General features: G+C 43.6%; 1 protein-coding gene across 2 annotated transcripts in view; it reads left to right on the top strand.

The window, feature by feature from the left end:
• Positions 1-17422, top strand: part of ACACA (acetyl-CoA carboxylase alpha) — a 185559-nt gene that overhangs the window by 103996 nt on the left and 64141 nt on the right. For both annotated transcript variants that reach the window (XM_074974614.1, XM_074974613.1), the window contains 4 exons: positions 4158-4427; positions 4792-4889; positions 5649-5769; positions 6268-6378. In XM_074974614.1, coding sequence (XP_074830715.1) covers positions 4158-4427; positions 4792-4889; positions 5649-5769; positions 6268-6378 — 600 coding nt within the window. The remainder of the gene's footprint in view (positions 1-4157; positions 4428-4791; positions 4890-5648; positions 5770-6267; positions 6379-17422) is intronic.

Genomic DNA, 17422 nt, shown 5'->3' with positions numbered 1-17422 from the left:
CAATGCTGATGAATAGCAAGCTGTTCTAGTTTACATTAGATTTTGTGTCAACTACATTTTCTTGAGGAATTACTGAACATGGTAGAAAGGGTCTTGCAACTTCCCCCCAGGGTCCCTACCATTTGCATCCGTGTCCCATCACTTCTTGTGTCTGCTGTGCTACTGTGAGAGAATGGAATCCTAGTTTCTTCCCGTTCCCTTTGGTATCTGTTGTCAACAGCTCTGACTGCCACTGGCAGTCAATTTGTAACTGAATCAGTGTGTGTATTACTGTTCACTTTGATAGCACAATTAATGTTGAAGTCAATTTTGGTGTTAATTTTAGGTCATGATTAGTGTTGACACTGTGTGTCAAACTAATGACATTTTAGCATCATGAAAATGAACATTAGTTAATATCACGTTTTTACTACCTGCTAACGGTTACATTAAGCCAAGATCTCCTGGGAGAGGGTGTGTATAAAATTATATATATAGAAAACGTGTGCATGTAATATATATGTGTAATGGTATTCTGCATTGCTGGTGTTACTCAGGGAGCAAATGACATCTAAGCACTGCATCCTAATCACAGTTCGGAGCACCAGAAATAATGATCACTTCTGATCGGAGGCTGTGAATAATTCATCTGGTTTGATTTTCACGTTCTGTCCAGTGATACTTTTCAAACCAAATGTGTTTCTACAGAAGAATAATGGCCCCACTTCTTATGGAAATACTGTGGCACAAATCATTTCACCAACATAAAAACAGTTAAATAAGACGGTTCTTGTTTTTATTCAACCCCCCCACCCCCTCTGCGCTCTCTCTCTCTCTCTCCCTCTTCCTGGTGCTGCGTGTGCTGGGGATCGAAGTGTGGCAAGACACGCACTTCCAAACTGCTGTGGCTGTTTTCAAGATCCTATTTTTAAACCACCACCCCTCGCCATCACCCCATAATTGTTCTGACAGCACTCTTAGGTGATTAGCTCAGCCTGCCTAATTAACCTGTGAACTCTCCCTTTCTGGCGTGCTGCCGTTAAGTTAAAAACCACATTTTTTTTCTCTAAAATAGAAAGCTCTCCCCTCCTACCCATAAATTTAAACAGCATATGAACCTTTCAAAGAAAAAAAATCCTTGGCTATCCCCTGTGTTTTTTATTATTAGCCAACTAACACTGATGACCGTATGTGTTGGGGAATCAAAAAGAGACGTGAAATAGTATAGTGGCACATTTGTGCTTTTTTATAGCATATGTTTGTTTCTGACTTTTTTTCATTATAAAACTATTTTCAAGAGTATATATAGTGACTTGGATATGAAAATTCATTGTGACCTAGTTATATAACGCTACTCTAATACTCTACAGCCATGGGGCAAAGAGAATTTGAGGTAAGGATGGGTATTACAGATTCAGAACCCCAGTTTGGGAAGCAAATCCAGTGCTTCTGTTCTGAGTTGTTTTGTATTGGTAGGAAGTATTTTGAGTATGGAGGCGTCTGTTCTAACATACAGAAATCATTGAGTTGATCTTACATCCAGGGAGGCAGCATGGGACTTGACAGTTAGGACTCTTGGTTGGAAGCTGGCTCTGACATTGGACCACTGAGAGACTAGGAGCAAGACAATTAATTAATTCCTCTGGGCCTCAGCTTACCCATCTGTAAACTGAGGATAGTAATATCTTATCTTTGCAAAGCACATTATGAGCCATAGTGTGTGTGATCCTGTTTCCCTCTTTTGACTGGCCACAGGGAGGATTAAGGACCTAGTCTTACTGAAAGCTAACAGAGCTGCTCCTGTAGCTTACGTGGTTTTGTGCTTGTGTGTTGGTGCTTAAGATTCCAGGTTTCATCCCTGCTAATGACCTTAGTCTGGTTGTAGCCAGGGCAGCCGGGGTTTGTTACACGAGGGTAGATATCTGTGCAAAATATTAGTGTTTCATGTGTCTTCTCTTGGAAGAAGTTTACAATCCAATGTGTGTGCCATTTTTAGGAAAAGAAAACAAAATGGAGTCTGGGCAGATATCTCCCCAGAGTTAAAACTGGGATTTCTGCCTTATGTGGCATGGAGGCTGGCCTCAGAACTTTTTGCGAAGTGCCCACTTCAAGTTTTTAGTTATCATGTTAATTAGGAAATAAGGATTTTTTTTTTCTGTCTGAAATATAATGGAGGATTGAACTGATCTATGGCCAAACTTGTGTTTTGAAATTAAACTACCTGTGAGAGGGATGCCTTCTTGGGCAGCCCACAGCATCTTCGGACTAATCCTGAGGCCTTTAACTCAGTGCTTACTCATTTTGATAATGATGATGATTTATAGTAAGTGTGCCCATCCTAAGTGCCAGATCCTGAGGTACTTAAATTCAGCCCATGACCACTCTCCCTGTAATTGTGAGGCCAGGAGGACAAAGATGATAAGTTGCAAGGTTTGGGGGTGGAGGTGGTTGCTGCTGAAATTGAAAAGGGAAATGCTATGGCTGCCTGGATTTATTTTCGATCAATAAGCTTGCCCTTTGGGCTCCTAGTAAGTTGTCCATGTGATCCTTGTTGTCTTTGCTGAGGCTCAGAGGTCTTTGGGGTGGTCAGCAGCTGCAGCGACTTGTTGTATAGCATTAAGGCTTTCCATTAATTTAGCAACAAGATTGGTATTTGAGCAAAACATCCAGCTGACCTTTTGGGGTTTATGCTCCTGTCTCTGCAACTGATGCATATCTCTCACCTCTAAACACTCTGCAGTTTGATGCTGAAACTTACTTGTACATCAGCAAATATTCAGAAACAACAACATAATTACCCACTTCCCGCCCCCAGTGCCGTATCAGTTAAAATAAGTGAATGAAATGGAGCCCATAGGAAGGTGCACAGAAAGCTCCAACTTTCTGTTCACCTGCGATCCCAGCTATTGAAAGGGAGGAGAAGGGAAAGGAGCTGTCAGATAGCTCTGATGGTTTTGGATAGCTGCCTGCATTTTCTCCAATGATCCTTTGATTAATTGCTCTGTCGGGCTTTTTTTTCTTTTTTTTATGAAACTATTACAGTGTATCTTAGTACAGACGTTGATTGGATCTTGTCTGTGTATTGTGCCCATTTTGATTTGTATTAAACAGCACATATCTATCTGCTACTTCTCTTCCCCCCCCCCCATCCCACCCCCCTTCTAGTTCATAATGCTCAGAATCCCAAGTATCAGCAATGAGAGCTTCACCGATACTGATTGCAGTGGATGTGCAATTGGCTTGAGGAATGTGTACTCAGCTTACAATCCTTGGCCAGCCGAGCCTGGGTGAAGCATGTGGCTTTCAGGGCTAGGCTGCTATTTACATCTGTTAGTGGCGCTCCTTGATGGCCAGCTCCCCAGTGCGATTATACACAGAGGCTAAGAGGCGAGAGAGATGCAGGCTCCAGAAGTTGCTCATCTCCATTAGGCAGGACCAGGAGAGATCATCTGGTGATTTAAAAAAAAAAGAAAAGAAAAGAAAAAAATACTCAATAAAAACACATTACTTATACAGGTGAGCTTGCAAAGTCAGGCTGAAGGCGAAAGAGCTGCACCGGTGTCTGTCTCTGTCCCCTTGCTTTCCACAAAGAAATGCAGGATCAGGGTGGAAAACAAAAGTAGAGAGAGTTGTGAAATAAAGGGATTAAAGCAAAGGGCAACGAGAGATGGAAAGGAGCCGATGAGTGTTATAGGCCAGGAGTCATTCTGAAATGTGATTGACTGGGTGGCCCTGAAGAGATGGCAGGGACTCCTGTAAACAAACCGCACTGAAACAGAATGCTTCAACTAACCCCTTGTCCTCTGTGACACTGAATAAACTCAGCGAGAAGAGAGAAGAATCTTGTAGGATGTGTCTTGGAGCTATGGTAAATCCCTGAATGGATTATCTAGAGTAGATGGTAAAGGGAGAAACAATGCTATTGAATGTCTTGGGTGGGAAGAATGCAGCAACACGGGGAAACGTGTTCCAGGGGCTGTGGTGGCAAGTTGAGGACTGGTTTTGCAGTCCTTACTCCAGCAATACTCTCAGTGAAGAATGCAGATTGGGAACCTTTATTGAGATCACGTGTCCACAGTGCTGTTCTTTGTGGGTCCTCACATACAATGCATGATTTCCATCTATTAGTATTGGAATATTTATATTGAAACTTGCCCCCCCCCCTTGTGTGACCACAGATTGGCATGGTGGCTTGGAAAATTACCCTCAAGAGCCCCGAGTGCCCAGATGGCCGTGATATCATAGTCATTGGCAATGACATTACGTACCGAATAGGGTCCTTTGGGCCCCAAGAGGACCTGCTGTTCCTGAGGGCTTCTGAACTTGCTCGCACGGAAGGTATCCCACGAATTTATGTGGCTGCTAACAGCGGAGCAAGGATTGGTTTGGCTGAGGAGATTCGTCACATGTTTCATGTTGCCTGGGAAGACCCCGATGACCCTTATAAAGTAAGTAGGTGCTCGATCTCGGAGGCAGTAGCAGAACTATGGGATGTTCCACAGGCTAGTCTTATATTTACAGTAGCCAGTCCCTCTTCACAGAGGCGAGCTAAAGCTCTGCCAGACATTTAGGCCCAAAGTCAGCCTTGGCACTGGCTCACTAATTAGCAGAGTTACACCAAGGATGAATTCAGGCCCGATTTTCAGAGGTTCTGGGCATCCTTGACCTCAGCTGACACTGCAGGTGCTGAAAACCCCCTATTATTACCCCCTCTGGGTAAATACATCTCTTGGAAAGGTTTCTTTTTTTGGGTGGGGCCACAGGAGGGATTCATTGATGAGAATGAGTAAAACTAATTATTTGTCCCCACAGGGTTATAAATACTTGTACCTAACTCCTCAAGATTATAAGAAAGTCAGTGCCCTGAACTCAGTTCATTGTGAGCATGTGGAGGACGAAGGAGAATCCAGGTAAACTGTTGGGTCTAATTCTGCTTCATTTTGGATATATATGAGGGATACCTGTCACTTCCTTGTCTGTTTTCTCTTCTCTAGGCACCAGGGCATCCTGTAACGCCCAATCTCACAACACATTTTGCCCCATTATTACATATGGATTGTAGAACTAGAACAGGATAAAATGTTATATCTTGAAATGCCTTATCAAATGTAGTAGACCAAATATTTTTTGTATTACATTAGTGCTTAGAAGCCCCTATCATGGAGCAGGGCCCCAATGTGCTAGGCACTGTATAAACACAAAGCACTAAGATGGTCCTGCCCCCAAAGCGTTTACAGTCTAAGTAAGGGAAGTGCCTTCTCAGTTGGAAACACTTAGTAGTGACAAGAGAACCCACTCAAGTGAATTTTTAACCCATTTTCATTCTATGGCATGGGGCGCAGCTGCAGAACTGTCCTTTCCAAAAGGTTCAATTTCCCACATACACGTCTATTCTCAGCAGGAGGCAGCACCTGCCCCCAGCGAGGTCACTCTTGTGTAGCTCAGTCAGCATTTCTTCCCTATGGTGCTGCTTTGGCTGTCCGTGTGTAGGCCTGTTCCTTGGTGTTCCGCAAGGCAGTGGGTTGAGCTGGTATATAAATCCTGGCCAGTTTCTGCACACTGCTGTTTGCAGCCTTAATGATATTTAGTCATTTTCCATTCTTAGCACTGAGTTGGTTTAGCAAATCCATTGGATCTTGTGTCTCAAAGTCTGTATGTCTCCCCCTCAGGTATAAGATAACCGATATTATTGGGAAGGAAGAAGGACTTGGAGTGGAGAACCTCCGAGGATCTGGGATGATTGCAGGAGAATCATCATTAGCCTATGAGGATATTATCACCATCAACCTGGTAATCCCCAACTGCTTTCTCTTCTTGCAACTTCATCTCCTATTTCAGCTGAAAATTTGACAGTGGAGTTCAGAACGTACATCTAGGGTCAGACCAACAGCTGATGTAAATTGGCATATTCCCGTGGATTTAGTGGAGCTATACCAATTAACAGCAGTGGAAGATCTGGCTGCTAAAATGTTTTCTTTTTGAAACCGTGAGGTGCATTTCAGAGTACGTTTTTAAATGCATTTGAAAAGCGAAGTAGCTCTAGTTTGACTTAGTGGTCTGTTCAATTAACAAGCTATTGCTTTATTTTATTTTATTTTGTTTTATAAAACACATTCATCATTCATTTTGAAATGAAAGCTTAGGTTCTGGAGCACAGTTCTGCAGTAAGAGGTAGATTCTGTGGCCACAGAATACACAGGGGCCTGAAGTAAATGCACCAGACTGCTTGGGTCGATGCATTTTTGGAGGTACAATAGGATATGATGCAAATTTGATTTGTATTTTTAGGTAACGTGTCGGGCAATTGGAATTGGGGCCTATCTTGTCCGGTTAGGACAGAGGACTATCCAAGTAGAGAACTCCCATATCATCCTGACTGGAGCTGGAGCCCTCAACAAAGTAAGTTCCATGCATCAGAATTCAATTTTGATCATGCTCTTTGGTGTTGACTGTGCGAAATGAATGCGTGCTTCTGTGGGACAAGCCTTTTCTTGCACAACCCACGCCCTCTACGATTGGCATGGTTTGGCCCATTTCTTGTCTGCAGAAAAGCCACAGACTGTATGGATCAGGGAGACTGAATTCCCTTCTCAATCCTATGGACAGTGCCTCCGGTCCAGAGCTGAGCGATGGGGCAGTATGCAGGACTACTGCTGCCTGTACTGCCCCTGTTTTGTGGCTAGAGGAGTTCAATCTCCAGGACTGTGAATTTTGCACCTAAATTCACTTAAAGAAAATAAAATCGAATGTGATTTATAGGAATGATGCTGTATTTGCGCTGAGAGAATGTGTCCTCCCCAGACCATAATCTAATCTAATGTTGCCATTGTCTGCCTGAATCCAGTCCATGTTTTCCCCAGACAGCATTCTGCTCCATGGCAGTTCCTGTTTGGCGTGTGCTCTAGCGCAGGTTTTCTCTCTCTCTGACTTGCTTGTGAGTCTGTTCTTGGCTGCTGTCTGGGGGCGCACAGTGGACAGAATGTTGAAACAGAACAGCTGTGTTTAAAATGCGTCCCCCCCCAATAGGGCTGAGGAAATGTAATAGTTGGAAGTTTGCAGACCTCTCCCGTTTTTTCTTTTTTTCTGTTCATAGAATTAGTCCATTTGAGCAATTTTTTGTTTAATTGAAACCCATGGTGATTTCAAGGATGACTCAGTGGATAAAAAAATCAGACATAATGTAACCAGTGACTATGATGGTCAGAGAGATACTGACCCATTTTGAAAGGCTTTGTATTCAGTCTTCTATTGACTTCAGTGGGCTCAAGCTAGGTTGCCTATGTTATATAACTGATACATTAGGCACCCCCCCGCCCCCCCAAGGTACTTTAGGGGAAGGTCCTGAGACTGAGTCCCTTGATCAAGAGGGCCCAGTCATGGAGGAGCAGGTGAACCCTGTACATGTGATGTGGTGATTGTTGAATCATCACATCACATGCTGGGCTGTGCTAGCCAGCCTTGCTTACTGGGTAGCTCAAACTCTTGAGAGTGTGGAAAGGAAGTTGGGATGGGCAGTTGGGTCAGTAGGGCCTTTTCAGAAGGTAGAATGTTTCCAGGGTTCTCTTAGTTTGGAGGAGCGACATTTTGGAAGGTGTGGGTCCCAGTCACCCTTAATCCCCTTCCCCAGGGTGTTGTGTAAATATTGATGGAGTGCTTTAGCATGTTCACGTGGGAGGGGCTGTGTTAATAATGATTATTATTAAAGGGATGGGACAGTTGGGCATCTCAGTTATTTTAGTGTCTTTTTTTAAAACTTTAAGCTCCAAGGAAACATATTCACTTCTACTGCACGAAATGGCTCATGTTTCTTCCCAAGAGATGATTGTCCTTCCCTGCTGTCCCAGCTCCATTAATATCATGACCCCCCAACTCCCAGCCCATAACCCAGTATGAGCCCTGGCCACTCTGCCATTGTTCCTCCCGTCGAGGGCTTTGTTTACATGGATGTGAGGATTGCGCAGGCCTGAGTGTGTGTCTCCATTGTGCAGCTTCGTGCTTGGATGCTTGAGCACAAGCTGCGTTTCAGTGTTTCAAGGCGTGTCTGGCAAATAATGGCCACTACAAGGAAAATAGTCTCTCATTGGATAATTGCACTGAATAAAGAGGGCTCTGCGGAGAATTAAGCTGTGTTCCTGTCACCTCTGGGACACTCCAGCTTGAGTAAGCCCTTTCACAGGCACACCAGTGGAGGAGCGAGGGGTGCTTTAAGATCCTTTTAAAAAAGATGAGCAAATTTGGTGCTCACTGAAGTGTCATATGTTGCCTGGTTCTAGCATTCGGTGCAGGCAGGTGCTGTGCAAGCTTCCCCAGGTGACACTGCTAATGCACTTAGCCCTCATCATCTGTTATATTCTATCTAGGTTCTTATACTGCACCCATCACCGTGTTAGCTGAACACTTGGTAGTTCAGTGTCTCCCTTTGTTCCTCCACTCCAGTGGGTCCCACCAGCTCTGGCAATAGGAAAGTTGTACCTGAAACTAAACCATGTATCTGAAAACTCCTGACTTTTGGGAGGCTTGGAATCTAGACTCACACCTGAATTTGGAGTAGTGTGACTCCCTGATAACTATGATCCTGATTCTCCTATCTCTGCTGTTCCAGTCATGCACTTCTTGAACAGGGACAGCTGTGTGTGTGAGCTACGTGGGACATGGATAAATGTCCGCTGGGGCTTAAACTGAGATGACCAAACCCATTCCACTTGAGATTTTAAACAGGGTTTGAACTAAGAGTCAAAGGCTAATTCTCTTAGATCACTGTACAACTAGAGCAGTGGCTGTTTCAGATTTATGCTCAGTATCCCACTTTTTATGTGCAGAGGAGAGAAACAGTTTGCCCTTGAATTCCAGAGGGAGAATTCATTTGAATTTTCCTTTGGCTGATAGGCCGTGCGCCCATTAGCCAAAGACTGATTAAACAGGATCTTCCCTTGTAGCAGTGGAGAAACTACTTTGTGGCATGAAGTATCCTGTTTGTTTTGATCTTTGCTTATATAAAACTCTAGAAGGATCTTTGTATCAGTTTTAGTTTTGGCTTTCGGTGATAAGCAAGTGAGACTTACTGATGCTACTTATGTGGGATGGCTGGATTGAGGAGTGCCCTTTGGAGCAAAAACAAAGCATTTCCTTATCAGAGTTACAATAAAAGATTTACATCATCCCTTGCTCCAGTCGGGAGAGCTAGTGATTACGTAATTTAGGGGTTCACATACATTGGTTACTGACACCAACGTAAGAACCTAGTTAGATTAAAAAGACACTGCTTCTTTGCATTACAGCTGGGAGTGAAAATTTTCTAACGTAGTCAAATGCAAGTAATTCTTCGTCTTTTTGCTGTCAACTATCAGCCACATATTCCTGGAGATTTGGGATGGAATTTACAGTACTAACTTACATGCTAGTGTTTTTGTAGGTGATAACAGTTACTTACGTGCACTTTCATATGTGTACACACACACACAGAGTTTTCAAAATGTCGTCTTCCTCTCCTGGCTTTAAATGTTCACTTTGCTTCTTGGGTAATAAACTGCATATGGAGATTCCCACAGACATGAAAGTGTCTTGGCTTCCAGAGAAGCAGCATTTTTGTCTGGAAGGTTGTTTCATTTGATTCTTGCTACAAAACACTGGGATCTTTTTCATTTAAAAAAAATCGTGAAAAATAAAACATACTACCTCATCTGTTGCTGATCTTGTTCGTTTTAATTAGGTAGAGCCAGCCCCAAGGGTTGGGTGTAGAGGGAAAGGTCTAGCTGCCAAAAGCAGGCTGCAGCCTGTAACTTAGACAATGGGCTGAAATGCATTATCATTTTTAGCTGAAGGGAATGATCAGTTCTGGAGGTTATCTAATCATGTGCTGGCTGCTTTGCTATGTCCGTGTCAATGCTCTTTAAGTATGGAGTCAAATCTCCATAAGACACCAGATTTTGTGCAGATTCATTAAGGATGCTATCAACCTCTTTGCCTACCAGATGTGAAAAAGGAAACTCTACCACAGCTTCTCTTTATCCCTCCCCTCCCGCATCATGATGAATCTGCCTTCATTTACAGCCCAGACTCATACGATGGTATAAATTGGGAAGGATGCTATGTGTGGGGGTTCCAGGACCATGTCTTTTCTGTACCCCCTTTTGTCTTCCCCATTGAGCATAAGCAGGCAGTGGGGAGGTGGAAATGACATTTTATTCCGTGTGTGTGCGCGCGTGTGTGTTGAGCGCATTGACCCCCCTGAAAATTGAAATAATGATAATGCGCATCTCCTGACTGCATCAAAGTATCAGCACATCAAAAGCCAGGAGGCATGAAATGCAAATGATAAAGTGAAAGCAGATGGATTGTGCATGATCGCCTGATGCCCAATGAATTTTAAAAGGTGCCAGTTCACATGGGGAGAAGGGCTGAAATAAACACGTTATCCCTGCAATTTTTTTTTTGTTCTTGCCGCTCACTCCTGACAATATTTTTTCACACTTCAGCGAGCACCCACTCCATCTCTCTCTCTTTCTCTCTCCCTCTCTCTCTCTCTCTTTCTCTGTCTACCTCGCACACGTCTCGGGTCATGTCGTTGCAGCTCCGGTGGAAATAATAAGATATAAACCACGAGGTTGTTATTTGCATAGAAATAGCATGGAGCCCCAGGCAGCATGGGAGAAGGACACAGAGATCATTTGTCTAAAATTTTAATGAAAACTTTTGCTGAGGCAGATTTCTTTCTTTTTTTTTTTTTTAAACTTTTCCTTCCTCCCTCCCTCCCCTTCCTTCCCCTCCCCCCACCTTCCTTTCCTCGTCACTGGCCTAACATGGTGCAATTTCAAATGAGATAGATGACATGCTGCCTGTCGTCCTGGTGGAATGCAGTAACATGTAAATTACAATTTGTTTCCCTTTTAATAGAAGTAAGGCTGAAGAGCCTTGCACTCCTAATTTAATGCATTGCATACATGGCTCAAGCCTTTATAACTGCACTCCATTTCAGTGCACACCTGATGTTCCCAATCCTTAGCTGACCTGTTTATAATTAGTTTGCATCTCTGTGGTTTTTCTCTTTTTCTAATGGGATTCTCGGTGTTTTGACTGTTTTGTTAATGTAAACAGTGATGTGCAGTGAGGTCTTAGCTATGGACTTGAGTTTGGGGGGGCCGGTGTTAATGGAGGCTAGGCTGGGGCTTGAGAATTGGGCCGAGACTTTCAAAAGTGACGAGTGATTTGAAATGCCTCAGTTAGTGGGGTGCTTGCCTTGGGACAGCTTAAGGGATGGTGATTTTCACTGGCAGGGTGCTCATTGTTTTCTGAAACCTTTGGTTCCTAGCTGCTGTGGTAATGGGGACATTACCATTTAAGATAGAGTAGGACTAGGAGTGAAGAGTCAGTTGGGCAGGGATGTGAACAGGTGTACTGAATTATGCAACATCCAGAGTGGGAACATTAGCAATTGCCATAATGCATCACACCAATGATCTATCTAGTCCAGGATCCCATCTCCCACCAGGATCAGTACCCCATAGTAGAGAACTGTGGAATAATCTGCCTAGAGAGGAAGTTTCTTCCTGACTCCCATCACTTAGAGGTTGGCTTGTGCCCTGACGCCTGAGAGATTTATATCCATTTCATAGATGAGAATAAAAAGATTAGAACTTTGGGGTATCTATATCTATATATAAACATTTAATCTATTTTTTTTAAAACCCATTGACTTTTTTGCTGAAAGCTAGACCTATGTGAACTGTAGCTCTTTAGCTTGGGAGGAAGGGGAGGTGTTCATGTCAACTTCACTTGCTTCTGATCCGTGTGACATCTGCTCCATAGCTCACACCAGCCGGGAATCTGGCCCTTAAATTCTGTTTCTGGCTCTGCCACTGATTCACTGTGTGACCCCAGGGAAATCGGAATGTTTGCATTGGTCACAAAACCAGAGGGTCTTTTGAAAGCAAACGTTTTAAAACAACTCAGGGTTCTCCTAGAATATTTGCACGGGCTGACTGTTTAGTGGGCAGATGATACCTTTGACATGGGATGTCCTGCACTTGACGTGATTAGTGCCTGTTAAAGTGCTGAGTGCTCACAGCTACCACAAAGTGAATCATTACTCTGTGGCTGGTTAGGTTGTTGCAGTCACCACTTGATGTGTTGTTTTTTTTTAAACTGTCTTTGGTCCAGGCTTCCTAGATTGTTTCCTTCCATCATTGGCATTTCTCCTACTTCCAAGAAAGGAGGATGGAATGACAGTGCTCTGCTCTGTATATCCTTACAAATAACTTAAGTTCTAGGAGTCCCCTTGTTACAACAATGCCTAAAACGCTCCTTCGTGCCCTCAAAGGTGCACCTCTTCCTTTTGAAGTTCTTTGCTTGTCTGTTTCCCTTATTGTATTTGCTTTATACCAGACCTATCCCGGTCAGCTAGGGCAGTAGATGATCCTAACAGGGAAGCAAAGAAACCACAAGTCCTTTTTCCAAAGAAAAATACTCCTCTTACTTTGAGGCATGTTGATACTTTTCCCTCCTAAGGAAAGGTTCCTGAGCCTTGCAAACAAGAGCGGAGAGAGAACTTAGCACAGTCTTCCCTGGAACTCATAATAAATGCTGAAATTGACTAATAGTCAGCATTGCAAAAGCACTGCGCTGCACATTTCAGCCCAATTTCAAAAGCCCCAGAATTGAAATAACTGAAGGATGGGAGAATTGCTGGTCTCAACTGTAGTGCATTGGCCGAGCAGTGTGGGGGAGTCTTGACAACGTCTGCTTGAGCTGGGCATAAGCCATTCCCTGAATTCACTCCATTAAAATAAATAATCAACATGAATTGCTGAAACTGAAGTAAGTTCTGATCATATACCAAAGATAAGGGAGAGGAGAAAAAAATGGCCTCTTATTCTGCAATTTTATTGCATGCTTTCAATGAAGTTTAGGTTAGTCCCTAAATTATGGTATAGTTATTGAGAAAATAAAAAAAGCACCCAAATTTAGTGTCTAGCAAGAGCAGGATTCAGGTATATGGAGATTCATTGGGTACTAGATTAATAAAATGGCCTTTCATCTCTGGACATCCTAACATAAATCTCTCTGATGTTACGTACAGGTCCATGAGCAGCCCACTTAGCTGCTTTATTTATTTATTTATTTATTTATTTTTTGCGCCATGGAATGCATGCAGATATGTTGAGTCACCTGCATGCCAAAGGAGTTCCCAGTGGGTAGAGCAATGACCAAGAAATTTGCATCAGCTCTGGGCAGTATTGTATGGCTAAAATACCTTGAGATGCTCATTATACTTATCAGGCTAGTGAATTTGTGTGGCAGCATCTCCTAATGTACATTATCAGACCTGCTTGCTGGTATATCATAGGCCTTATGTTACTAACAATTGGTAGAGATTCTCTTTTAGAATCTCTAATAGTTCTGCAGGAGAATCTGAATTCTGTCCCCATCAAATTCCAAATGCTCTAGTGGGCTAACGATCCGATACGTTATCTTTTCGTTTCTGTGAAATAGTGTGTGTGCACAAATTGTTTTGTTTATTTTAACAAGTGCTAATCTCGTTGGTTTGTCTGTCATGAAGATCCAAAATTTAACTTGGCTTGTATTATTTTAAAAGAAAGACGTTAACTACTAGGCAGGTGTAGCAGCTTTTACCTGGCCAATATAACCTGCTGTCAGCAGGTGTCAGTACATAGGTGTGAGGAGAACGGATGGACAGTCAGAAACCAAGCAAAAGCAAAATGTTTAAAACAATACTGAAAATCAGGACTGAGGGTCAGAAGATCTGGGCTTTAGATCCATGTCTGCCACTGACTTGCTGTGTGACCTTGGATATGTCATTTAATCTTTCTGCAAAATGGGGACAATAAGAGTTACCCAATTTGTAGGAGGGGTTGAAAGCTTAATTCATTAATATTTATTTGTAAAGTACATTTTACTCCTCAGATGGACAGTGCTACACATATGAGATCATTATTTAGAGTTACATGGAGAGGAGCACCTGCCAGCCCTGCTGCATTTACAGTCCAGCCAACATTTTGCATATTCCTCCAGCTTTATGAGGCTTTGTTACTTGGCTGTGAAAATTCACTCCAAGACTGAACTGTGACTACAAGGACTTGGCCTGGGAATGATCTTATTTTAAGTATCTGTTCAAAATGCTGCATTTTACAGCTTGAAAAGTCCAGTAAATCTCCCCCAACAAATTAAAAACAAGCAGGTTCTGAGCATGCCGATTTGTTTGGGTTTTTCTTCAACTCCAATTAAGGAGGCTGTGAGGGTGTGGGAGAGAGATTAATGGAAACTTTACAGTTTGGTAATTCACAATTTGCATTTTGAAATCTTAGCAATAAACTTAGAAAGAAAGAAGAACGCCACTGCATGTCCGATGACCTTTTTTGAATGCAGCTTTTCTTAACACAGACACCGTGCACGGGCATGGCAAAGCCATTAACATGATAGGCATCATATTGTGTCAAGATTGGGTAGTATTTGTGTCAATCATGTGCCTAAGAATGAGTCCCTAGGGACTTGTTGATACAACAGGACATAATAGCTCTGAGGATTGGTTTGACAATCTGCATTTAAAAAAAAAAAATCCCTAACAATCCCTTTGCATACATCCATAAAAGAATATCCCTGCATTTTAGACTCATCTCTGAATTGTCCTAACTTTGGTGGGTTGACGTCAGAGCAGTGTTGTGATTTCCATGTAGTTCTGTGAAGTTTAATTTGTGGCAGTCTAGGGCAATACGTTTGAGATAACACCAGATAGCTTTATCTGGTGGTCTCAGTCCCCATAATGTGGGGTGACTGAGCGTCTCTGCTTCGGAGGGCCCTGCAACTGGACTAACAGGTGGTGTTGGATATCAAGACTGGCAGAACTTTGTGGGAGGCCAGGGCTTGAACCGCCGGGTGAGCTCTGGGTCAGGATTTGAGAGGAATAGGCTGAGCGGCTCTTCTGGTGCTGTGCCCACACACAAGTGTAGCAGGCCAGGACTGACGTTCGTTGGCAGAGCTGTACAGGGAGGAAAAGGAAGCTTACACTGTCTGTCTTGTACCAATGCTCAGTCGTTCAGTATCACAAGAACTCTTACTTACCTTCCAATTTCACAGTGTGAAAAAAAAATAAAAACCCCTTTGGATACATTGTTGTCAGTTTAGGGGAGAGCGGGGTTTGGTTTGGTGTTTTTTTGCTTTAAAATATGGACTGTGCAAAGCTCTTTTCTTGAGAAACAAGGCAGGGATGTCTTGGTGCCTGCTCAAGTTGACTCCAGTCTTGGGATTAGATCAAAGCAATCATGTGAGAGCAATCATGTGAGTTAGAACAGCAAGTGCCATCCCTGTCATTCAAAGAAGCATTATAATTATTAATGCATGATATGAATCTTTCTGTAGTGGCACAGCAAGACTATTAGGCGGATACGTATGGGCGCAGTGTGTTTGAGAATGCTAATCAAAGTGGGCCTAAGAAATGTCAAACGGAAATTGACACTCCACCAGCATTAAACATGAGTCAGTACCTCTTGTGAATCTCACCAAGGTTACCCTGTTCTTGGCTCAGGGTGGTGGGGGAAGGAGGAGGGGCTGCTGGCTCTGTGTCTTGGATGGATGCATTAGAGGATGCTGTGGGAGCAACGGAGTGATTTGCTGACGGAGGGCATTTTGGTCACTCAACCATCTTGGAACAGGTGCAGAATCTCAGTGTGCTACTGAACTGCACTGCACCTCTCCACCGTAGACAGTCATTACTCTCAGCCCCAGCAAAGTCAATTTGTGTTGGGAGCCCGAATCTGAGTACAGCTCAGGCAAGGGAGCCAATATCAATTACCCAGTGTTGGTAATAGGGGGAAGAGAGTGTCTTGTTCTTTTTAAGTCACCCCCTTGAGGGGCACTGGAAGCTTTTCCTTTTTAGGTAGGTTGGGTGCATGTTGTGTTGGCCCACTAGGTGTATGTTGCAGTTGGCCCCCTTGGTAACACAAAGGTTCTCAGTTCTCTGCAGAGAAATGAACATAAGCAGGACAGATGCTTGGACTTCAGGCAAATGCAAGTATTTTCAAAAAAATAAACACCTATCTCCATTTATTCAGTTTATTTTTAATTGCCTTGTTTTAAGTGGTTATATTTGTATATTGTTCCCATTAGAGACGATTTACATTCCAGACATCCCATTACCAGTCCCTTTATGTTTGCTGAGGGAAGAAAGTTTAATAGATTTCTGTTGACTTTTTAATTTTCCTTTGCACAAATATCTGTCACTTTTAATATGGAGCTCTGTTAGTACATCTGTATGTGTATAAAGCTGGGCAGATACCTGCATGTATATGTGGATGTTTATTCCTGTGAATAGGGACTGCTACCTCCTAGCATCCTGCCCACATTCTCCCTACCTGAATTTCTCTCTGTATTTTCCAGTGAACATGTTGTGTAGTGTTGCTGTGCTTTTTTAACCAGTTCCCACATTTCGCCCCAGTGATGACTGCATTACAGGGGCTGGTGGCCTTCAGGGAACATCTTCACCACAGAGTTGTGTGATTGGCACCCAGGTGTGCTGAGTCTGGGTGTGCATAGCCACATTGCAAAGCCATACCTGTATCACTGTCTCCTCACTGGTGCTGTACATGTGTGTTGCTAGATGGGGGCATAGCTCATGGTTCTTTGTACTGCAGTAAGCTCAGTTACTCTGATTCTTGCTCAGTGAGTTGTGAGAGAACTTCTCTGTCCTTCTGGGCACACGGCTATCGGTACTAGCCTGCCTCGTTCCTGCAAAGTAGATGGGTTACCAGCACAAGTGGAAGTGATGTCTACACCTGACTCGGGACAGCTGACTCAGGCTCACGGGGCTTGGGCTGTAAAATTGCAGTGTAGATGTTTAGGCTCGGGCTGGAGCCTGGGCTCTGAGCCCCTGCGTGGGGAGAGGGGTCTCAGAGTCCTGGCTCCATCCCAAGCCCGAATGTCTACACTGCTATTTCTAGCCCTGCAGCCTAAGTCAGCTGACCTGGGCTCTGAAATTCACTGCCCCAGGTATTTTTCTCACTGTGTAGACACACCCCTCGTGTGGGTTGAAAGCACTACCAGACGCTGATCGGAGGGGTTTGTGCGTGAATGAAGAGACTAGGAACAGCTCCTAAGAGCCTAAGGGTAGGTCTACACCGCAAAAAACAAAACACAAAGCCTCCACCCAACCAACCTGCGGCTGCGAGTCTCAGCTCCCAGGCCAACAGACTTGAGCTCGCACGATGGGCTAAAAATAGCAGCGTAGACTTTCTTGCTCAGCTGGAGCCTGGGCTTCTGGTGCTCTGCACAGAGGGTATAATAGACAGGGTGGCACGACTGCCTCTCCACTTCCTTCTTACTGCCACACCAGAACCCTCCACTGATCCCTTCTCTTCTTCCTGTAATGTATACATTCATATGTGTTAGTCTTAGGTTTTTGATGCTCGTTAGTGTTTTGATCATTTCCAAAGGA

The sequence above is a fragment of the Natator depressus genome, chromosome 17 (genome assembly GCF_965152275.1).
Source record: "Natator depressus isolate rNatDep1 chromosome 17, rNatDep2.hap1, whole genome shotgun sequence".
Taxonomy (NCBI): Eukaryota; Metazoa; Chordata; order Testudines; family Cheloniidae; genus Natator; species Natator depressus.
Note: the sequence above shows the minus strand (reverse complement) of the source record. Positions and strands in the feature narration are given on the sequence as shown.